At 41.6% G+C, this 25063-nt stretch overlaps 3 protein-coding genes across 3 annotated transcripts; 1 reads left to right on the forward strand and 2 right to left on the reverse strand.

Annotated features, from left to right (window-relative positions):
* Map205 (Microtubule-associated protein 205) lies at positions 1-21601 on the reverse strand. The gene is made up of 2 exons (XM_018017349.2): positions 19317-21601; positions 1-3790 (listed from the first exon to the last, which is right to left on the reverse strand). Exons 1-2 carry the CDS (start codon positions 21045-21047, stop codon positions 1424-1426), a joined length of 4098 nt encoding a protein of 1365 aa, XP_017872838.1. The 5' UTR covers positions 21048-21601; the 3' UTR covers positions 1-1423.
* Positions 21221-23290, reverse strand: LOC108620544 (uncharacterized). Its single transcript, XM_018017454.2, has 3 exons — positions 23172-23290; positions 22432-22980; positions 21221-22361 (listed from the first exon to the last, which is right to left on the reverse strand). The coding sequence occupies exons 2-3, from the start codon at positions 22914-22916 to the stop codon at positions 21896-21898; spliced, it is 951 nt and encodes a 316-aa protein (XP_017872943.1). The 5' UTR covers positions 22917-22980; positions 23172-23290; the 3' UTR covers positions 21221-21895.
* A 302-nt stretch (positions 23291-23592) lies between these two features.
* On the forward strand, positions 23593-25019 carry LOC108620487 (saccharopine dehydrogenase-like oxidoreductase). The gene has a single exon (XM_018017424.2). The coding sequence runs from the start codon at positions 23593-23595 to the stop codon at positions 24886-24888; it is 1296 nt and encodes a 431-aa protein (XP_017872913.1). The 3' UTR covers positions 24889-25019.
* Positions 25020-25063: the final 44 nt, after the last annotated feature.

The raw sequence follows: 25063 nt of genomic DNA on the forward strand, positions 1-25063 counted from the left end.
TTGTATAATGTTTTTGTTTGAGATTTTTTTGTTGATTTTCTTTTTTTTTGTAATTTTTAATTGGTAATATCGTTTTAAACATAAAGTATAGAGTGTGCAAAAGTTACATTAAATGTTCAGCTTGTGCTTGATCTTTTCGCTGCATAATTAACAAATTAAAAATTAATAATACAATACAAATCAAATTCAGTATGTGTGTGTGTTTGTGTGTTTGAATAGTCTAAAAAAAAAAACAAATCAAATTTCGGGTAACTCTTCGCTCTCTCTCCGGGCTCTCAGTTCAGATTTCGTCTTGGCCTAACACTGGGGGATAAGAGCTGCAAACACTACACTACAAACTTTTTGTTTTAAGTAAATTGGAGGAACGTATAAATGTATATATGCGGCGTATACAATGTGTGTGTATGCGTGTGTGTGGGAGTGCACTTAAAGGAAGCACCCTAAAAATGTTGACAGTAAAAAACACATCAAAATTCTATCATCAAAATTTTTTTTATAGCGCACAGTGGTTCAGTTCAGCATTTTGCTGATCAAATATTCTTGATAGCTGCGCTTTTTTCATTGATTATTATTTTTTTTTTTCTAGATTTTTGTTTTTGTTTTTTTTTTTTTTTTTTGTTGATTAGTTTTGATACTTGAAATATTACGTGTTAGAATGCCAACTACGAGCTACATTTATAAGTTTTCCTTTTTTTCTGTCACATACACTCTCATGCAAGTGTGTTAATATATATATATATTTTCTTTTTGTTTGTTATTTTCTTATTTTTTTTATAATTTTTTTTATGGTTCTTATAAAACACCTTTAGTTTTTGTGTTGTTTTTTTTTTCGTTTCGTTTTTTCGCTCCAAAGATTCTTTCTCGTTTTCAACTTAAATAGACACATAAAAATTGTTCGTTTAATACATGAGCAAACAAATGAGACAAAAATGGAGAAAAAAGAGCAGAGCGTGAGGAACAATTATAATATTTAAAAACGTAAAAAACGTAAAAAATAAATCCAAAAATATGCAAATGAGCAAAAGAAGCGAGCGAGCACACACAAAAGGAAAAACCTTAACAAAATAGCACAAAACACTAATCGACTTTGGGCTTGGAAAAATCGTAATTGTGCCACAAAAAATAATATCGGAGCCCCCCGTTTGCGCATGTGAAAGGGGGCCTATCTGTTCATAAACATATATATATATCTATATGTGTCTCTGTGTGTGTGTATCTGTATTTAAAAAATTAGTGGACGCTCCACTGAGCCACAACTTGGAAATGGAAGAGGAGGGGCTGAGGGATCGCAAAATTTCGCTGTTCGCAGTTTCATGCGCAAAATACTTTTTCATAATATGTTTATAATATTAGTAAAGTAGTTTCATTTTTATTTAACTCCATTAGTGATCAACTCATCTTCGGCGCTGCAGACGGACGCCGCCTAGAAATCCAGCAGTGCCACCTCTGGGTTCTGCTGCTGCTGCTGCGGCTGTAGCTCCAATGCCTCCTGCGCTGCCTCCAGAGCATCGTGCAAGCCATTGCCATGGCCATTCTGATCTAGTTTAGTTTCCGCCTCCTTCAAGCCATTGGCAGCAGGAGTCGGCTCTGGGTCAACTGCTGTTGCTGGTGCTGCTGCTGCTGCAGGTTCTGCGGGCTCTGCTCCCACTGCCGCCTTGGCTGGTGTGGTGCCCGTTGGCCGCCTGATTCTCATGCCAGCACCTGGTGATGTTTTAGCAATCTCTTTGGCTTTCGGTTTCAGCGGCGAGCTGGAAGCACTCTTCAACGGCGACGACTTGCGCTGCTGTGCAGCAGTGGTGGCGCCGCTGCCAACGGTCAGCTGGGTGCGACGCGCGCTGCTCGCACCACCGGTCGGCGCCGTGTGTGTGAATTTGGGCGCTGGGCGCGCCGTGAAAGTCTTAGTAATGGTCGTGGTGGTGGTGGTGCTGCTGCTGGTAGCGCTGCCGTTGGCAGTGGCCGACTTGATGCGCGTGGTGCTGGTGGTGCTAGTGGCTGCGCTGCTCGGCTTGGCCACGCCATTGGCCAGCGGCTTCGAGGGACTGCGCGCCCCAGACAAACTGCCAGTGGTGCTGGTGGTCGGCGGCTTGCGCAGCGTCGAGGACACGGTGCTGCGCGGTGAGAGAGTCTTCGGCTTGGCAGCGGCGCCAGTGGCGCTCAGGCTGCTGGGAGTGGTGGCCGGCTTGCTGGTAGTCACCTGCAGGCGCGACTTAGTGGCGGCTGTGGCGGATCCATTGCTGCATGTGGTCGAGCTTGGTGCCTTGCGGGCTGTAGTTGTGCTCGTGGTGCTGGTAGTGGAGCGTGCCGTGGTGGCAGGCTTGGCAGCGGTCTTGGTCAAGCTGCCCGCGGTCTTGCTGGCCGGAGCGGTGGCCGGGCGAGCGCTGGTCAGGGTGCTGTGAGTGGTACGTGGTGCCGGCTTGCCAGCCGTATTGCTGGCCGTCAGTGGCTTGCGTGCGGCTGTGGTGCTCGTTTTGGCTGTTGTTGTTGTTGATGTTGATGTTGTGGAAGCACTGGACTTGACAGCGCCGGCAGCCGGCGCTGTGCGTGGGCGTGCAGTTGTGGAGCCCGCCGTGGTCCGCTTCGTGATAGGCGCAGGTGAGGGCTTCTTGGCCGCTGCAGGTGCTCCGGCCTTGCCGGCAGCCGGCTTCTTCTGTGCATCACTGGGGCTAGCCTTGACCTTGGGCTTGGCTGCGGCAGCAGTAGCAGCTGCGACGGTTGCTCCAGCCGCAGCTGCCACTGCTGTAGCAGCCACTGCAGCTACGGCGATGTCAGCCACTGGTGTCTCCTCGGCAGGCTTCTCAGCAGCTGTTGGCTGGGCCACTTCGACTGGCTGTGCTGCCTCGAGTGGCTGTTCCACAGCTGCTGGCTCACCGGCGACAACAGCAGGTGACTCCTGCTGCAAAGACTCGACAGGCTGTTCCGCAGCTGGAGCTGCAGGAATCGACTGTTCCACAATTGGCTCAGGCTCCGCCACTGGCTTAACCGCCTCCTCCTTCTCCACGTTGCTTGCTTCAGGTGTTGGCTCTGGTGTCTCAGCGCTGCTCAGACCGTTCGTGTAGGGTGCAGCTTCGGCGTTGAGCTGATGCGCCACTGACACCTCCTCCTCGATGAGTTCATCCTGCAGTTGTAGTTCGTTGTAATTTGGTTGGGTCTCCTGTTTGAAAACTGGTTCGGCCACCTGTTGCTGCGGCTCCTCCTGGAAATGTGGCTCCTGTTGTTCGTACTGTGCAGCCTTGAAGTCGTCGTGCTGTTGCTGCTGCTGCTGCTCCTCCTCCTGGAAGACCGGCTGCGAGTCCTGCAATTGATGCTGCTGCTCCTCCTGCAAGTGCTGCTGTCGCTCATCCTGCAAGTACTGCAGCTGCTCATCCTGGAAGTGTTGTTGCTCCTGGAAAGGCTGTTGCTGCTCCTCCTGGAAGTTCAACTTCTGTTCTTCATGGAAGTGCGACTGAAGCTCCTCCTGGAATTGCTGTTGCTGCTCTTCTTGGAAGTTGTGTTGTTGCTCCTCCTGGAAGGTCTGTTGCTGCTCCTCCTGGAAGTTCAGCTTCTGTTCTTCATGGAAGTTCACCTGAGACTCCTCCTGGAACTGCTGCTCCTCCTGCACATGTTGCTGTTCATGTTGCTGCGAATACTGTTCCTCCACGTAGTCTGAAAAGTTCGTTTCGCCTTTAGGCGGCTGCTGTTGCTGCTGCGCCACCTCCAATCCATCGTCTAAGCCAAATGGATTACTAGCTGGAGCAGATTCTTCCTCACTGTGGACTCCATAGCCGGTAGCTGTATTTAATTCAGCATACTCCTGCAACATACAGAAGAGGGAGAAAATTATGGATTAATAACTTGATATATGTATATGTAAATACAAATGAGCAAATCTCTTAAAGCACCACTTGGAATGCATCATGCTCAATAAATTTGAAATGTTAATACCCTTAGCAGATTATGATAGCGATGATGATGCTGATGATAATGATGACTACCAACAAGCTGCCCAAAAACAAAAGGCACTAAGCAATAACAACAACAACAATAAGCAGCAGCAACAGCAGCAGCATTTGGCCTCTGTCTGGCTGTCGTCTTCTTCACGCACAGACAATGTCGACATCGACATCGACATCGTCATCGTCATCTGGCCTCCCCCTGCCCCCATTGCTTCGATTGACGCCCCGCTGTCCCCTGTTAAATCGATAAATGCAATGAGCCGGCACATGGAGCTAAAATCCCTGGAAATGTCTTCGTTTTTCGGTCTTTGCGTTGGAAAAATATGGTAAAGATTTGTTATTTCTTCTTGTGCTCACTTCGTTTTTGTTTTTTGGTTTTTCAGCTTGTTTGCAATTGAGCGTCAAGAAAATGTTACTTCTGGTGTTATATGTGATATCTTCTGGTCTGTGCTCGCTGCGCTCCCCTCCCCCAGCCTGTCAGTCTGTCGCCTTACCAAGTGAGCTCTGAGTGCAAGCTGTAAAAATAGCAGCGACCACAAAGTACAAACGGCTTTATATATATATACATATATACACGTATGTATGTATGTATATCCATATACTATATAAGTACAAGTATTTATGGACGTGGCAAATACCAGCGAAAATAAGGCAGCCAACCGCATGAGTTTCCAGCACAATAAACGAAAGATACCCCTGTACCCCAAAAAATAGCTGACGACTATAAATATATAGAATAAGTACCAGTTGGATGCATCACTCGGTTTTAAATACATTAAACAGTGCGTTTCCGAGAAAATCTTGAACATGTATAATCAAAATATTTACAGTAAACTTAATATCATAATTAGATAAGCTCATCTTATTTATACAATGTGAATTTAAATTGAATTCCTTAAGAATAAAAAAATGTCTTCAATCACTAATAATAGTTAATTCTTTGAGAATGTTCTGAATGTTAGATTTTTGCAATTTTCTGCTATTTGCAGAAATTATTCAACTTCATACGGTAACATTTATGCGAATATATATGTATATATAATATATAAAATATTTATACATACATATGTATATATTGCTAACAAATAGGCGACCCCAAGAAGCGTGCTATAATATAAAAGCAAGAAATGCTGGAAATGCTGTTCCAGGAGTTGAGCACAGATACATGTGAGAGAGAGCGAGAGAGAGAGAGAGCAAGACAAATAGAGAGCGTGTGCAGGGCGCAGTGCAACATCCCTCGAATGAGGCACGAGCCACAGCAAAAACAGCAGATAGCTGATTCTGCTAGCTATTCGTCAGCTGTGTCTGCATGCTTGTGAGGGTTGTGTAGAAACACACTCACGCACACGCACTCACACATGTAGAACAACTCGAATTACTAATGCATACAAATTATAATAATGACATCAGCCGCGCTGGGGCGAACTTGTGAAAGTGAGAAAGCAGCGCGTAGCAGCAGCGGCTGGCAATGTCATGACAATTGCCGCCATTGCCAGCAGCCGAAGCAGCCACAGCAGCTACAACAACAACAGCGGCGAAAAGAAACTACAGCAAAGAGCGATGACATAGTACGACGGCAAACGCACACACTTAACACAGCAAGTAAAAAGTCAGATGGCAGGAAGTGTCGTGTAGTGTGACTCGGCATTAGTTTTGGCGGCGCTATCCAAGAGGGTACAAATGTAGCGTTAACATTTTTTCCGGCACTTTTCTTCTAGCTAGCTACGCAACACCACAGCAATCGCAGCAGCGCCAAACGCAGTCGCTGCCGACGTCACCGTCTCGGTCGCAGTCGCAGTTGTGGCCGCTTTAAAATGTCATTGACCAGCAAATGCCACTAGTTGGGGCCGCTGTTGCCGGTGTTTTGTCGGTTTTGCTGCCCACTTTTGGCCCACTCGCTAGCAATTGCTGGCTTTCTTTTGTTGCTCAAGCGTAATGGGGCTAAAAGTGAGCTGAAGCCGAAAAAGTTGAAATCAAAATGAAACTAAGGTAAAGAAACAAAGAAAAGTGAACCGGTTAACTCGCAGCTTAGTCAGCTTCTGCGCTCAGATGACTCATTCATCAGCGACAACCCACAGAATTCATTAATTCATTAATCAGTGCTAGCATTAAATTATGCAATGCCAATTGCCGTTTATAAATAACCTGCATTTCACACAATCTCTTTCTCTTCTCTCCCTTTCTCTGTCGCTCCCCCAAGCGCTATGGCTCTTTGGCATTTTATCAGTCGAATAATGCGTCAGCCTCGAACGGGCTGGCAACGCCGCATCGCTGCCAATTTTGCCGGCCGGCCGGTCTGCTTTTGTGCTAAACGTTCAGACTTGTTTTGCTCTTGTGCAAAATAACCAATTTTTGCCAACTCCTATTGTGTGTGTGGGTTGTGTGTGTGCGTATGTGTATATGTGTGCGTGTTTGCATTTAGGTTTCATAGTTAAGTGCATGATTTCTTCTATTATTGACAAATGATTTTGACACTCAAGACAAGCAACGGCGCCGGGCACATCTAGTCGGCGAGCACTATAACAATGGACGATACTTATTCATTGAAGGGGGCCTTCGTTGTTCGTGGGTGAATTATGTGTGTACACACACAGGCACACATATACATGTACGTGTGTTTGCTTCTGCTTGTCTCTCTTTCTTGGTTGCTTTTGCACACACTAAAAAAAAAAACAATAACAAAGCAAAACAAAACGCAACGATGACATCAACATTTTCAGTCTCCACTTCTCACATACACACACGCATACACACATACATATGCACACACACGGCGAATTTTAATACTGATGATAATTGTGAAAAGTGCGCAGCAAAAGAAGAAATTGCACGAGCGTTGCCAGGCGTTGACGTCAACTATGTGCAGAGCGTAAGAGGGCAGAAGAGAAGTGAATGGGAAGAGTAGAGCGAGGCAAGGTGAACAAGATTAGCAGCACGTTTGGGGAGAGTTGTGCTTGTGCGCTTGTTCTTGTTTTGTGTGTGGCCGTGCAAATTGCTGAAAATCAGAATCAAAATTGTGCCATAAACAACAACAACATCATCATCAACAACAACATCAGCAATAACAATACCAGCACATACAAATCAAGTTCAACAGATGGCGCACATTTGCATTTCGGCTGCCCATGGGGCGATGTGGTAAGCTATGACCAGGGGCAGGTGGCGTTTGGGGTGGCCTATAAATTTTCAACGTATCCGAAATGGCACACAGAGCAGACAACATGCAAAGACAATTTATAGAGTCGCAAATTTTGCGCCAAGCCAACAAATCACTTGTATTGAGTCGTCGGTTCACGTCGATTTTGTGTTGTCGTCTCCGTCTCACATATGGATGTATATAGCTCGTTAGAAAACCAAACTGGGCAACCAAACAGCCAAACAGACGACAGTGGCCATTAAGCGCATACAAATATGGCATGCAGTTAGTTGGCAGCAGCGGCAGGGTCTAACTGTTTTTGGCCATACGCACACTTACATTATGCATATTATAATAACAATAAAATAGCTAAATGCTCAATAATGCGTAGAGAATGTGAGCAAGAGAGAGTAAAGGAGCGAGAAAGAAAGAGATGACTGCGAGGCAGCGCAGCAATGAGTAAGCACGAGCTTGGGCGGCGGCAAAAGACAGCGACCACAAACTACAAAAACAATGCCAAATTAAGCGACAGCAAAAGACTTCTCATCAACTTAGGCAAACAGAAACACAAATACAAACACAATCACACATACCAAAAGGCACAAAAAACATGCAAATAAAATAATGTGCGTCTATGTAATTTCTATTTATAACTCGTTGGGCAGGCACACACTCAGTGTAGTTGACACAGGCAAAGGAGCCAAAAACTATTCAATGAGCATATGCAAACTGCACTCTCTGTCTCTGTCGTTCCTTCTCTCGCTCAGGCGCTGTTATATTGTAATCTCTTTTTTGCTGCCGCTACTGTTGTGTTGTGGCTACTTAACTGTGCAATCATAATAAGCACTGTGCGCTGCTCTGTTACTGTTACAGTAACTGTTACTCTTGGTACATAATGCTAATGATGTTGAAATCGCTGAGTGTGTGTGTGTGTGTGTGTGAGTGTGTGGCAAGCAACAGCAGCAGAGGCAGCGCACTGACTGCGCGCCACATGCAACTGCAGCACGCAACATGTTGCCAATGTTAGCAGTCTAACAATATGGTTTTTGTTTCTTTCTGCTTCTTTCTTTTTTGGTAGCAGCTCATGCTGCACATCATTAATCTCCCGATGTTGATTAATGCACAATTTTATGCTATTTTCATTATTTTTCTACATATTCAACAAAGAATATAAAAAAGGTGCTGCAGCTGAGGCATGAAACCAACGCCAGGGGGCGCCCTTTGTGTGTGTTTTGTTTCTTTGCATTATTATTTCTTCTTATTTATAATTGATTTTTTCTTTAAACTTTTGTTCGTCGAGCGGAAATGATACAAGCCTAGAAAAATGCAGCTCTATATTATTTATTTAATTTAATTTCTTTTGTTTTGTTTTTCCTTTTGCCTTCACTACAAATAAGATATATATTGCTTAGTCAGCGACGAATTCCTATCAATTGGGCACAGTTGGCCAACAGACCGGGAAAGCCAGAAACATACGTAGTATGGGCAATTAGTGAATAGAGCTGCGACAGTTACGCCAACTCACTCAACTCAACTCAACTCAACCCGACTCAATGAATTATGGCGACGCCATTAATGAAAGAATTAATAAGCAATAAAAAAAAAAAAACAGATACAGCGCGAATTGTGTAGGAAAACCGGCAAATGGCCATGGCAACAGATTTTCGCAAACAAGACGAGGCAAAATGGTGAAAAAATGGAGCAGACCCAACAGCAACTACCAGAAAATTTGCGAAACCACGTTATATAGATGATATTTATGATGGTGCGACGCTATGAAGTAGCCCGTCTAAAGTAATTCACTGGGGCCAAAGTCACCAACGGCAGCGCACAGCTAACGTAGCACGCAAGCAAATGTTGCAAGCCAAGAAAAAGTACAGTGTAACAAAGAAGCACAAGCTATTTTTGGCCCAATAAATACTTAATACTCTTACAAATATATGGCTTGCATTTACAGTAAACCTAGATTTTTATATTAAAAACTTTATGACACTATACTACAGTTTACAGTTCTTTAACCCTACACTAAATAGATCTTCCTATATATTTCCATGAGTACTTATCTATATGGAAATATTTGTAGAGATATATACTATATGAAAACCTATAAATACAACTCGTTCATAATAAAATTCATAAAAATTATATTATAGATTCTTAAAAAGTTTTTACTTCTTCAAAATATTTTGAAAAATTATTTTGATATTCTAAATATACATAGCTATATAGGATATATGAAAATAATATTGTGAATTTCTTTTAGTTTGGGTTACTCAAAAATAATGAATGAAAAATATTATCGTATAAGATATCTTGTTCTTGTTTTTAGAGCTTCTCATATATAATGAATGTTGGTCTCCAGATCTCTCGCCTGACCTTTATTATACTAACTATGACAAAATGTTTTCAATATGCAGAAGCAAAAGCGTAAACTTCAAACTTTCAATAAAATGTTACAAAGAGCACTAAAAAATTGCTATACTCTTTGCAAGGGTATCTAACAAACCAACAGAATAGAAAGTTAATTAAGTTTTATTTCGCGCCGCTGCTTTTTGGGCTCTTGAGAGTTTATTTTTCAGACTTTTCGCAGGTTTCAAAAGAAAAGCCCAACGCGAAGTTGTCGTCAGTTGCTTGTAAAGTTGATGACGACGATGATGATGATGATGATGACGATGTTTCTGATGGTAATGACGATGATGATGAACAAGCTGGGCCACGTCGTTTGTTCTGCGGTTGGGTTTCGGGGGCCTTTTCTCGTTATATGCAGATTGACTGTTTGTCTTTGTCGGGGAAAATTTGTGAAAGGCTTGTCCAAAATAAATATGAGAAAATACCCATTGTAATTTGCTACAGAAACCGCAAGACAAAACTTGCAACATACAAATATTTACTTCAGACTTTGAATTAAAGTTGAGCATTATACAGCAAGATCTTATATAGGAATAGATTAAACCACAAAGATACATTTATAGCATTTTGTGATTTATTACGAATTTCTATTGGATTTTTAATTGAATGCCAAAAATATAGAAACTTAAGACTTTGATTTGAAGTTAAGCCAAAGTCGTAAAATTCAAGTTGAAACATTTTATACCCCATATGAATAAATCTTTTGAAAGGTCATAAAAGTAATTATACGAGAGTTTGTTTTATTGGGTAGGCCCAATAAACAATTTCTTGTTTCTGCGAGAAAAGAGAGACAGCATAGTTTCGCCTTGTTCATGTACTCGCCCCCTCATGAGTCCCGGTAGGCGGGCATCATTTAATTTAAAATGTTTAAGAGTTTCATTCAATTAATTTGACTGGGGCAGTCTATAGGAGGAAGTTGCTTTTGGGCCTGTGTTGAATTTACTATTTAAACGACCAGCAGATAATTGGGAATTGAGAATTGGGAAGCGCTTCAATGTGCCCATAGAAAAGTTAAAGGCGTTCTGCTCGAGTGAAAGGCCCGCTCAGAAAGGGGCAATGAATGGTGCTTATTGCCCCTTTCGGTTATCGAAGCGCGCTCATAAATCCATTGGCAATGGTGATAAAGATGCGGCCACAATATCAGAGCCGTTCGTTTGAGACTGCAGAAAGTTCATTACACATATATATAAAAAGATATTTATATATATATAAATAGAGAGAAGAAATGCAACAAGCGAAAAGACAAGACAAAAGCATATTAGCGCGCCGACATGAAGCAGATTCAGCTGCGCTTTCGTGAAAGTATCCAACGGATACGTAGCGCACGAAAGAACCAAAAGATACAATTACAATATGACTTGGCCACGAGTGGCTAGCCCAGACCACTAGACCACATTGCAAGTGAGCGACATGAATGGTTAGACATATATATATATATATATACCATAAATATATAGATACATTAGAATGGCGGCGGCCGTTGCCATGAAATTGACTGCTTTTGTTGGCCAAGTTAGCTGATTGTTGGCTGACTCACGCGGCGGCAAAGTGAATTAGCCAAACCAAGATGGATAGACTAAAACGCCAAGACGCATGTGGAAAAACTTCATAATAGTGCAGATTGTGATATACACAGACTTCAATACTTAGTATAGGGGCTGGCCACGGCTGTTTTACAGGCCAAAAGAAATTGTTAATAGCGCAAATGGTAATGGTAATGGTAATAAAAAAAATAGAAGAGAAAAACCAAAACACCTGGCCATGTTAGATACTGCTGCTGCTGCTGCTGCTGCTGCTGCTGCTGATACACACGAACATTGTTTCGGTTTGGCAACACGACTCGGACTCGAGACGGGCCCCCTCTCGAAAGGCCTTCCCATAGAGCCACGATTACCACTACATCGTTGTAGTATTCTTCTTCGTCTTCTTCTTCTTCCTCTTGCTTTATGAGTTCTTTAACATTGGCCGTGCCCCGCGGCAGACAAAGGCTGGGCAAATGCCTGACGGCGGCTAATGGCCAGAGTCTCCCTCTCCCTCTCGCTCGCTCTGTAGTGGCCCCGTTGTCTTTCGGCCAAGTGCTTTACACACTCTTGGCCAAATCCAGCAATTGCAGCAAACCAAATGCAATCAGCTCTGGACAATTTGAAAGGCAGTTAGTTTAGTGCCGTAAAAACTCTCTCAACACTGTCAATGCCTTGCCCATATTTTTCACAGCCTGCCGATGGGCGAGACGCCCATTATATTATTTGACGAACGGTTATTTCTCTTTCGTTGACACGCTCGTCGAGAGTATTAAGAGTTCATGACAATATATGTAACATATAATAGGAATGGCAGAGATTATAACAGAACAAACGAGTCGAATGAAACTGGATTTTGAAAGAATTTATCTTTGTATTGTAGTTGCAAAATATTCTCTATGCAGAATAACAATACTCTGGGTATAGACATTTTAAAGCATTTATAAAACTACTCTACTATAATAACTAAGTTATTAATAATAATGTTTACTAGTCTAATTACCATAGAGCAAAATGATCTACAGTAGAAGCATAGTGCAAAATATATCTAGATTGGGTGAAATAATTGATCATTTCTATCTCATTGGATAACATATATTCTATTGTAATTTATTATTAACTATATTTGAAACTGTTTTAGTTATCATAATTACAAATATTATCTGTTATTTTTGACATTAATTATTTTGCAATTTTGTATTATTCTATTTATTTATGCAAAATACCCCGTAAATTATATGATAAGTTTTGATGTTATTTAGCATATATTTTAAGGGTATTTTATCTTCGGCTCTACGTAGTCTTTCCCATTTTTTGTTTGTTTGTTACGTTTCGTTTTACGTTTTTTTACGATTAATTAAACTAAATTGACCTGCAGGTTGAGCTGTGCGACAGAACCGGTTCCACGTCATATTCATCATTCCTAGAAAATTTTGCACAATTCTTAATACTTGTGTATGTGTGTGTGTGTGTGTATATAATTTTTATGGCCAACATGAGCCGAGCTTTAAGGCCTAAAAGAACCTCTGGCTGGACGGAAATCAACAGTTCGCCATATTTATGGCGAATATTTCACAACTAATAGATACTCGCCTTTCCCCCCACGAGCAGAAATCCACCTGTGTGTGTGTGTGTGTGTCTTTCGCAAGGTATTTCGCCAAATAAGTCGACTAAAATTAGAGCTGCTTTCTTTGCATTCCCACTATATCATAGCTGAATTTTTATCAAGGAATGCTCGCTGGCTCGACTATGATTAATTGAATTTTAACTGCTGGCCAAACACTAAATTCCCAAGAGCTCATTTTTCTTTTCCTACTTCGGAGATATGAAAGTTCAGTTCTTAGCGATCCATATCTGGTGATTAAATACTTCAAATTGTTGCTGGCATGAGCTCATTATGGTGTTGTCATCTAAATTAGTCATATTATTATGCGAATGTCTAAAGTGCCATATGAAATGAATACGTCATATTAGATAAGTCTTTAAAGTAATATGAGTTACAAAGCGTTTTAATTTGTTAAATGAAAATTTTATATTGATATTGTTCGACATATTTCAAATTCATTTAGTTAATTTGAGTTTAACAGTAAATTGAATATTTTCAATGTTCCAAAATATTATTCTTTACTCAGAAATTTGATATTTCTAAATATAATTTAAGATCATATGGTTCAGTTTAGCTTGAAATAAAATTGAATATTTTCAATATTACAAGAGAATATTATATTAAGTTTATTAACTGAAAATTAGATATTGATCTTGATATTCTTCAATATAATTAGAATTCCTGCATAATAAATTGAATTTGAATTATTATTAAACCAACTTTATTGACTAAACATTTGATCTTGATAGTCTTTTTCATTTTAGTTAACTTAATTTAATTTAAAAGCAACTTCCTTATCTTTTCAGAATTCCAAGAAAATAAAAGTCAGTATTAAAACTCTTGATAACTAGCCCACTCCTGATAGTCACTCTAAAGTAACTGCACTACATGAATCGCTGCAAGCCTTAAGCACATCTCCTAAATGACTGTCCGGGACGCACAATTCCTATTAAATATACAAATAGCCTAACGTTAGGTAAATTGCTGAACATCGTCTTGGTTTAGCTCCTGCGGCATATTCATCCAACTTGACAGAGCGAGCGACAGCAAAGACAACGACAACGACAGAGCTGCTGGGGCTAAACCCGTTGGTTGGGACCCTGACGATGGATCACCTACTGGAAGCAGCCAGGGATCGTGTGCAATGTGCAAATCTGGCCAGCACCAAAATGACTTTCAATTAAAAACACTTTTGGAGCACTTGGCTGTGACACCCCAGCAACAGCGATTAAAGCCTATTTATATGACCAGGGGCCCGGATCGTCCGTCCTCGGTTCCAGGCAAAGGGGCACAGAGGGGCAGAGAGGGCGGGAGAGCTGCAGCAGTCAGCCGTCAACGCTGCAGGGGCCACAAAATGCATTGCGGCATTTTGTCGCCCATTTTAGTAATTATTTTTACATATTTTTTCAGTTTTTCAGATTGTCTCTTTTTTTTTTTTTTTTTTTTTTGAGAAGCTATTGAACTTGGCACAGGGTTTGAATTTTAAAAATAAAATTTGAACTCGTAAATGCGGAGAACATGCATAAATTGCAAATGAAGAAGCAGGAAGCAAAAAAAAAAAAAAAGAAGAGAAATAAAAGACATATAAAAAGCATCTACAAGTGCGAGAGAAACAAGCGAAAGTGTCGTCTACAAAATGCAAATATACATATATATATTATGGGGTACATACATATACACATAATATATATACATATAGAATATACACATACATACAGACCCATATGGCAAATGTAAATTTAGATAACGCATATAACAAGACATATAAAGAGAGCAAGCAAGAGAGAGAGAGAGAGAGACAGAGGGGAAGAAAGGCCATGCGATTGCAGCAAAGACAGCCGCATGCAAAATGAGATATTGTATCTGCAAGATAAAAAGTACTTCAACTGATGCTGCTGCTGCTGCTGTTGCCACCGAGCCTCATTTCTTTTGAACTGCAAAATGTAAAATGGTGCAATTAGACGCCGCCAAACGGCTTCAAGTGGCATGACTCCAGCTACAGCCCCAGCCACATCTTCCTCAGCTTCTGCAACATCTTCAGACGTGTGCTCTTACCATTTTGGCAATCAGACTTCAGTCAACCCACACAATGGCAATAGCAATCATATTGCAGCAAGATTTCTGGCCGTCGCCGTCGTCTCGCAATTGTTCTGCTTTTGGCTTTTGGGGCCTCCTCCTTGTTGAGAGACCGCAAAATGAAACTCGTTTTGCACACACACCGACACCGACACCGACACACTCACACTCACATTCACATACTTAGGCACAGTTGGCCAACTCTCGTACATTATTTACCAACTCTCGTCTGACGCCTGACTTTTTTTTTTTTTTGTTTTACTTATTTTTTTGTATTTTTGCTTTTAGGCTGATTTTGGGCGTAAGTCGGGCTACATATATATCTCGTACTTTCGTACTTAGGTGGGCAGACAAGATATGTATAAGCACACTCCTTACACACACACCCAGAGATAAAGAGTGAAAGAGACAGCGATGGCTAGTCGTATTTGTATCTCTAGGCACTTGTCCGTGTGGGCAGACGAGGCTGGGCGTAGGATTGGCGTCGACGCCAAATGCGCTTACATCGAGCTCGAATTGGACCACCCGTTGCCCAAACTGCATGCAACGCCAACAATAACAACAACAAAAGTGGCGCTTACAGAAAAGCCAACAACAAGCAACAGAAAACAGTGTGTATGTTTGTGTGTGTGTGTGTGTGTGTGTTTGTAGAGTAAATTGCAAAAAATAAAATTTGCGAAGAAGCAAGCAATTTTAATTGAGTTAATAATCTTAATGGATTTTCAGACTTAATTACAAAGCTGATGCACCTATATTAAGTTGCTGCTGTGGTTGTTGTTGTTGTTGCTTTTGCTATTGTTATTGCTATCTTTCACGTGCAATTTGTGAAACCAATTTTTTGGCACAATTTTTTCGTTGCAACAAAAGTAGCCTAACATTTCACTGTTAAGTTCATGCTATGCATATTAACAGATATTTAACTAACATCTTAATTTACATCTGCTGAAAACTTTCTTTTTAGGTAGATGAATGCAAATATATAAGTGTATATGTAAGACATTTGTATTAGTTACTGGCCATAAAAAGGTAACTTATAATTCTGTTATCTATTAACTGTAGCTGCAACATTATTTTGCTTGTTTTTACGCGTTTTATATAACTCATGTTCAAATACAAAACGAAATAATAAAATGAGATTTTAAAAATATATGTGTATATTACATATATATCTGAAAAAGCAACCTCCGTTTGTACAATACTTTTGTAATATTTTATTGTCGCACCAGACATGTGTGATGCGCTGCTTTGAATATATGAATGGATGGCTCAATTACAATAAAAAATTCTGTTTGTTTTTTTGTTTTTGTTTTGTAGGCATCCATCAATTGTCAGAAAAAAATCGCAATAATAAAAGGAATTTGCATTGTTATGGCTATGCTAATTTATGCAAATTGCATAAATTTTAATTAAACACACAAGTTTAAACAAATGTCATGCGAATTGTGGCGAAAGTATCAAACAGGCAGCAAAAACAGCCACAAATAAAAGAAAACTAAAAACAATAAAATGTATATATATATTTTTTTCAATAGTTTTATGGATAATGTGTGGGAAACTAGCGAACGAACTAGCCCCATTGACTGAGTCATACTACAGACGCGTGAATTCTATTATCAGCTTGTTTTTGTCTGTGCTCTAGAATCGAAATGCACCTAAAGAACAGACTTATGTATAAATATAAATATATATGTATATAGACCTATATAAATGTAGGTATTTCGTCGCCTGAATAACGCCGTTAAAAATTATAATTAGAATTGGTGATAAGGTAGCGACACAGAGCGTGCAAGCTTAAATGCGCTTGCAAAAAATCTGTTTGTTTATTTGATTAGTCAACAAAATTGATCACTCGATTATCGCTGTTATTTAACAGCGAGCAACTTAACAGCGCCGCTTGCACCTAGTCGCCACTTTACATAGTTTGTGATAAAAGCCCTTTTGCGTTAACGAATTCGCCGTGGTTCCAATTGGAGACAGGCTGTCTGCAATGTTAATTGCCTTTTGTATTCTGATAGCTCGACTCGATGTTGACAACGGCAAATAAACAAAATACAATTTGTGTCAGACACGAGAAAAATAAATTTTCACCATGTAAATGAATATAGCTTTGCGTGTCCGATTTATTTGTTTGGCTAAAATACAGCGAAATATGTATGTAAAAACAAATAAGAAACAGACACAAATCATGTTGATAAAAAAACGGCGAAAACGAAAACGTCAATGGGGCTGAGACAAAGTAGGGGGAGTGTGTTGGAGTTGGAAGCATGAAGAAAGCGTTTTGTTACAGGCGTAAATTATACACACAACGAAACTCCCACAGGAAGTTCGATAGCAGCTCAAACAATACCCAGCAGCAGTTGCGATGACTGCAGCAGCAGCAGCAGTGTCGGCAGCGACGGCAGTGGCGGCGGTGCAAGACAAAACATACACAAAAATCATAAAAAAATTGTATATGTATGTGTGAGTGTGTCTGTATGTGCCATGCAAGCGAAAACCGTATATGACCCAATTAAGTGAACCCAAGCGCTTGTGTAATTATGAAAGCTGTGTCTGTGTGTTTGTGCTTGCATACATGTATGTACGGCTGTATGTGTGCGTGTTTGTGTGCATTGGAGCTGGAATTTGCAACCAAGCGAAAAGGTTGCCACTCTTGCCGAAGTTGTTGTTGTTGTCTGCTATTGCTACTGTTGTTGTTAGTGCTGGTCATGCAGATTGCAGTCTGTGGGGAGAGCGCCACAGCCAGAGAGCGATTTGAAGTTTTGGGAGTTGTGCCAGACGCTCTCACTCTTGCACAGACACACTTATACAAGAAATGCATAAAAGCGAATCGTTGACCGCAAGCTGCTCAGCGCTAGCAGCAAAATATATCCAATTGGAACGGAAATCAAATACCAACAACAGGCAACAGGAATAACAAAAACAAACGCAAAGCAAAACATATAACACGGTGGCAGCAACAATAACAAATAATACCAACAGACAACCAAGTGGCCAACAAATGGCGACAATAATATTTTATCTTAGAGCCAAGAGGTCAACAGCATAAAGTGTCGCTGCTATACAAAAGCCGCAATAAAGAGAGGAAGTGGCATAAGCAAAAAGACAATAAAAATAGCAGCAGCAACAACCCTTGGTTTGCCCTTAATTATTTAAAAATGGAGTTTAAAGTACGCACTCACATACATACACACATCTATGTGTATATGCCAGCATTGTAATAATGAGAACCCCACCCAAGTGCCGCTTAAACTTTGCCACCAAACACCTCACACACACATACACACTCGCATAGCATATGAAAAGCACTTGCGTGTCCTGTTGAGTGTGCCAAAACGGAAACGAGTAGAAAGTAAGATAGAGAGAGAGAGAGAAGAAAAAAGGAGCGTAGCATAGCGAGCGAGTTAACGGAACACACCCCAGCACTGCGCTAAAATTGCATTAGCTCTTGAAGAGAAAGAGAGAGAGAGAACGGGAGTCATTGAGAGCGCGTAACGAGAAAAATCGAGAAGAGAGAAACGCCGAAATGCATGCAGAGGCAGACAGCTGTGTGTGCACACAGAAACAATGAAGTATACCAACAAATTTAATGATTTCTCGTGGGCCAGGTGAACAGTTAGGCACATGGCAAGGACATGCATATGGAACGGTCGACAGCAACCAGGAAACACTGCGGAAACACACTGACAAAGCCACACACACACACACACACTGGACACAGGACTCAGGGTGCAGGACAAATGACGAGTGCATTAAGACATTTTTGACAAATACGTAAAGTTCGAGAATGAGTCATGCAATTGGAATCAAGGGATGGGCGCGGCTCGATGTCATTTCACGTCAACCAAATTAATTGAATGCTTACAAATGTTAGTATAAACTATATTGTATATACAGAAATATATATTAAATATTTATAAAAATCAAGCATAGGTATATGTATTCTTATTGAAGCTCAACAAGAATAATATTCAGAGATTTTGTATATCAAAGGCAGACGACATCCCCATATAAATGTTATTAGAGACGTGTTTAATGAAATATATCAAGAATGTATGGATTGAAATATAAAAATATATGTATTATCATTTTAGTTAAGTTAGTTTAGCAAATGGCTGGAGTTTACATTCTTTTCCTTAACAATTCTTTATGAAATTTAGAAAATGTTTAGAAAGTTACATTGAGTTTTTTGACAGTTCTTATTAGAAGATATTCTTATTTAAGAAGCGCACTTAATTGTATTCCCTAATTTAACAATTAAAGCTTGCTGTCAGAAGTGCTTTAGGAAATGCATTATGAATATATCTATTAAAATATAAAAATGTATGTATTCTTATCGGAGTTCGGCACAATGAATGGCAAATAAGTTATTTACGTAGGCACTTCTTATTATAAATTAAAATTATTTTAAAATAGAACTTAGTCGTATTTTTTAACCAAACATAACGATTTATGAGAATGAAATTCATTTCATGTATGAAGCTCCACTTATTTGAAAATATAACTTAAAGATTAAGGATTTCTATTTCCTAAATAAACATAACGTTTAATGAGGCGAATGCTATTTTATATAGTGCTCCAATTAATATTAGATATCTTAATTAAATAATAGTAGATCTCTAGATTTGATGTGCTCTTACCTGACGCGGAGCACCGACATTGAATTCGTTCTCTATGTTGTCCGACAGTAAGAATGATTCGGGCTGCTGCTGCGGCTGCTGCTGCTCCTTCGTTTCCTCAACGAGATGCTTCTCTTCGGTGGAAGAGGAGAGCGGAGATGGGGTAATGTCCACAATGTCGGCCTGTTCAGGCTGGAGCTCAAGTGTTGTGGCTGTCACGGCCGGCTCATCAGCCAGAGGACTGAACGGTGCACTCGTGTCCAGCAAAAGACTCTGGTCGTGATCGGGTGCCTGTTGAGCGAAGGCATCGCTGGAGGTGTGCTCCAGATAGAATGAGGCCTGCATGGGGTCAATCAGCTGATTTTGATGCTGATTTAGCTCCTCAATGGATGAAGATTGCGAAACAAGCTCCTTCTCCTCCACATTGAGCAGCTCCTTTTCCTTGAGCGGCTCATCGCCGAGCGTCTGCTGGGGTAGCGGCTGCACCGAGTTGAGAATGTCCTCAATGGGGGCATTCGAATTGGAGTCACCATAGATAGACTGCTTCATGATATCGTCCTGCAGCTGGGGAGCCACGAAATCTGTTTCTGTTCCGTTCTGTGGCTCTGAGAGCTCCAAATCGGCATCCAAGTCAACGCTAGTTTCGGGTCCATGATCGATGTGCTGCTGCTCTACCTGCTGATAAACCTCACTACCATTCTGCAGCTCCACTTCAGCGGGGAACGTGTCATCCTCCTGCTCCAGTTCATGCGGACGCTTATCGGCCCCAGTGTCGAACTCACATTCATCGGGCACTGCAATGGTGTCCATGTTGCAGTCGCGTACACCCTTGCGTGGGCTTTCCGCGACCAAATCATCTCCAACTACCAGCAGTTGACGTCCCAGGGCCTGAAGTGGCTGCTCACTGGGTGGCGGCGAGACAGGCTGAGAGCCAAAGTGCGGCACAAACTCGACGGCATTAGGATTTAGTTGCGAGTGCGCCTCCAGTTCGAGATCTAAATCGGCCTGATCTTGGCCTGTGGGATGAACATTTTCCTTGTTGTCAAACTGATCTGCGGGAGCATCGTTAGTCAATTGCTCTGGCTCCTGTTGTTGTTCGCTCAGGCTGCTCGTGCCATAGGTGGTTGCTACTGAGCTGGGCTCATCCTCCTCATCCACATCCACATCAATGTCGTCTTCTTGGCGCAATTGCTCTGATTTTGGCAACGGCGTCTCCTTAGGCTGTGCCTCCACTTCGCCCGTGGTCGATGTTGTGGTCGTATTGGAGTTGCTTGAAAAGTCGCCATCATGTTTAATCACCTCGACGTCCTCTTCTTCTTCAACGGCAGCAGCTGCCCTGAAGCCGGCTGCGCTGCCAACGCCATTGCCCAGGCTCAAGTCCATGCCAAGCGACATATACGCGTCGCTGTTGCTGCCGACTGCGCTGCCAATGCCGTTGCCATTGCCGTTGCCAACACCAATACCAATACCATTGCCGACGCCAACGCCAAAAGCGACGTCAACGTCAGCGTCGCTAAACTTTTCGCCGTAGAATTGGTGTTGCTGCTGTTGTTGTTGCTTTTCGCTCTGCTGCACTTCTTTTATGTACTTCCATTCTTCGTCGTCATCGTGCTCATCAGACTTGGGGCCAATGCTGGGCACCAACTCGGCAGCAACGACGTCTGCAGCGTTGCCGGCGCTGCCAGCGTTTTGCAGACTCTCCGCGAGACGATTTTGCAAGAAATCGAAGTGCGCGTTATCCTCGTGTTCCATTCTGATGCAGCAGCTGCTTCTCAATTAGTTTTTCTATATTTTGTATTTTACTTTACTTTATATATATATATTTTGTGTGTGTGTACTTTTGGTTTTTTCGGCTTTTTTTTGTATCTTTCTAAAGATGCCAACAATAAATTCTGATGTGATTCAGTTTGTGCTCTCTCACTTACTCGTGATTCACACGCCGCTTCTTGGCTCTTCTATCTTGCGAATTCTCCTTTTGCTCTCACGTCGCACAGCCGCTTACATACACATACACACACACACAGGCACAAAGAGAGAAACACGCACACACTCAAACGACCAGCCGCCAATCACGAAATGCTTCTTTTTTGCGCAGTCCTGCTTCCCAAATATGCTCAAAAATTAACTGACTTTAAACACGCACGCAAACAGATTAATTTTAATTTTAACAAACAGTTCGATGTCGTGTAAAGTTTAAACAATTGCAATTTAAACTTTTCTGTATTTTCAGTTACTTTTGAAAATCACTTAGCCCACCGATTTTTGCGCACATACGACCTTCCAGCTTTAAAACAGAATTCACAATGTTGTGCGCGATTCAAGAATTCGATATTCCAGAGATGGTAGAAATCTATCGAGCTGGTAGCAGCATGGTGAATATGTATTGTGTTGAGTACACAACGAATATTCGCTTAATATATCGATATCTTACTTGATTAACTTGATGCTTGTAGATGTCTCATACAAATAAAGCACGCCGCCAACTTCACTTTGTTTTGAATCTATCAAAATTAAATATCTCTAGGGCGCCATTTTTGATATCTAGTCAAATATATATTACATAAATTAAGGATAACACTACAATTTATAAAATTATACAGTCACGAAGCAGAACTATGTATGAGATGTAGTTGATACTTTAGCTCTTGATAATTCAACATTGTGGCTCGCAGCCAAGAGTCTTTTACGCAAAACCGTTGAAATGGTTTGCTGTTGCTTAAGTGATTACTATAATACTTATCGTAAATCAATTTAATAATAGCATTTTGTACAGTTATAAAAGGTCGATTCATATCTTTCCACCAATGGCCTAACACTTTGCCCTCGGATGCACAACACACATCGTCACTAATCAAATCGCCGTCGTCCCACCAAGGCGGCACACCCGGCACGATTTGGCATTCCTGTAAGCGTTCTTCCTCTTTCTTCTCAAATTCGAACAACACCTCCATATATTTAACACCAACATTGCAGCCGGATCCAGGAGGCAGACTCAATGCTGCTGCAACATCATCCCATTCGTCCACATCAAGAGCTCCGCCTCGTGCTTGAACCAATGCGTATAATCTTAGGAAATAAATTAGCTGTTAATTAAATACTTATTTATGTATACATGTGTCCTAAAATTTTGACATACTTGAACAGATTAACGCTACGCTCTAATATCTTGCATTCGCCTTTGAGGCCACTACGTTTAATAAAATTCTTTTCTTGTTGCTGTGGCGTCGTCCAAAGCCAAAGCGACGCTTCCACTTCCGGTCCTTCCACTGATTGTTTCACAGTCTGCTTCAGCTCGGGACTTGATGTCACATTTGACAGGGGCGTCTGTGTAACATTCCGCTCATTCTGTTTCTCAGCGGGTGTTACTTGTGACTGCGCTGGTTGAGTGGTTATCACTTGTAGCTGTGTCTTGACAGATCCTGTATGCTTCTTACTTATGTGACGCATCAAGTTGTGCAGAGATCCAGCGGCATATGTGCAGTGCGGACATGGCTGGCACTGCGATATTGGCACCTTTCCCTTATCATGGTTCCGTTCGTGACGTTCCAAGTTATAAGCTCTATTCGTGGTGTAGGTACAGCCTCTTCTGCTGCAATGTAGATGATCTCGCGGATTGTTCATTTGGAGCAAATTCTTATAAATTTATTCTGCTTGCCATGTTTGTACCGTTTGTTGCCAACTATCGCTAACAAAATAAACAACATATCGATAAAGTTCCGTGACAAATTGAGTTTAATTTGCAGGATGTAAGAAGCGGCGTGAAGCAACAGATTAATATTCGCTTTTATAAAATTATGTTTAAAAAACATAAAAATACAGCTTGCAAATTAGAAAAAGGAACTACGTATAATAATTTGATTTCAATTTTTGTAATACCTAGTAAAAAATTTATTTTTATAGATAATATTATTGTTTATTGTTTTATTCACATTCCAGTTGGCTATCGAACTGATTCGATTATTCACTTGCCTGATGATCAAATGCGACAAGTGAAAATTACTGTTTTCAGTTTGAAGCGCACGCAAACCCCGCCTTCATTTATAATTGACCACTTAATTGCAACGTAGATATAATTACATACCTACGTGCAAAGTACATTTTCAGAAGTCAATCAATATAGTGAGTTTGGTAAGTGTCTCGTACTTTCGCTGCTGCTTGCTTAAACAATCAATGACAATGATGATAGTTCAAAGTTCTTACTTTTAGCAACCTACGAGTGCAGAGAATTCTGATAACAAACTATTCCTGCTAGCTAACGCATTGAATTTTTTTGACCTTGAAAAAAAAAAACGAAAAAATGGCCACTGAGCGCTTAGATGTGATCATATTCGGAGCTTCTGGCTTCACAGGTAAATACACGGTCTACGAGGCGGTATCCGTGCTAAAGGATTTGAAATGGGGCATAGCCGGACGCAATCGGGCGAAACTTCAGGAGGTGCTGAAGGAGATGGGCGCTAAGGCCAAAAAGGATCTGTCGCAGACGCCCATTTTTATTGCCGATGTCAACGATGAGGCCTCTTTGTTAAATATGGCCAAGTCCTGTCGCATCGTTGTCAATACCGCGGGTCCATACCGCTTCTTCGGTGAAAATGTGGTCCGTGCCTGCATCAACGCTGGCACCCATCACGTGGATGTTAGTGGCGAGCCGCAGTATATGGAAACCATGCAATTGAAGTACAACGAGCTGGCTAAGGAACGCGGCGTCTATGTGATCAGCGCTTGTGGCTTCGACTCCATACCCGCTGATATGGGCATTGTGTTTGTGGAGAAGAATTTCGATGGCGTCGTCAATTCTGTGGAGACGTTTTTGGTCAGTGGAATCAAGGACGAAAATAATGCATCTGACAGCAAGGCAGGGCTCAACACTGGCACCTGGCAGAGCGCTGTCTATGGGCTGGCCCACGCCGACGAACTGCGTGGCATACGGCAGAAACTTTATCCGGAACGTCTGCCCAAGTTCTTCCCCATTTTGAAGCATCGCCCGTTGATATTCCGTTCCAGAGAAATAAACAAAGTGTGTCTGCCGTTTCCAGGCTCGGATCGCTCGGTGGTGATGCGTTCACAGCGTTTCCTCTATGACACCGAGAAGAAACGTCCGGTACAAATGCACGCCTATATTGGATTCTCTTCATGGCTGGCAGCCATTTTCGTGGCTCTGTTTGCGACCATCTTTGCTCTGATGGCTAAATTTGAGTTCGGCCGCACCTTATTGCTCAAGTATCCGAGCTTCTTCTCTGGTGGTTTCGTCTCACCCGAAGGTCCCAGTGAGTCACGCATGGAACGTAGCTTCTTCAAGATGACCATGAAAGCGACAGGCTGGCCCAGCTCGCAGCGCCTGGCCGAAGGTACAGATCAGTACACGGAGCCTCCCACAAAAACTCTTATGGTCAGAGTTTCGGGTCCGAATCCTGGCTATGGCTCCACATGTGTTGCCCTGCTTTCCACAGCGGTTACCATTCTCCGGGAAAGCAACAAAATGCCAGGCAACGGCGGTGTACTTCCACCAGGTGCCGCATTTTCAAAGACCAGTCTAATTAGCGAGCTGGAGAAGCATGAGCATGGCATTAAATTTGAAATTTTAGCCAACAAATGAATGCACATTGAGTGAAATACTCGAAACATATGGTTTTAACTCTTAACACAATGTTACATTTTATTGTATATAACAATATTAACTGCAAATAAAAATAAAAAATTAATGGCGAATGGGAAATTAACATTAAATTGAAATAGTCTGCACACTATTTGAGTTATCGATAGTATCGATG

The sequence above is a fragment of the Drosophila arizonae genome, chromosome 2 (genome assembly GCF_054131065.1).
Source record: "Drosophila arizonae isolate 15081-1271.41 chromosome 2, UAZ_ARI_1.0, whole genome shotgun sequence".
NCBI lineage: Eukaryota > Metazoa > Arthropoda > Insecta > Diptera > Drosophilidae > Drosophila > Drosophila arizonae.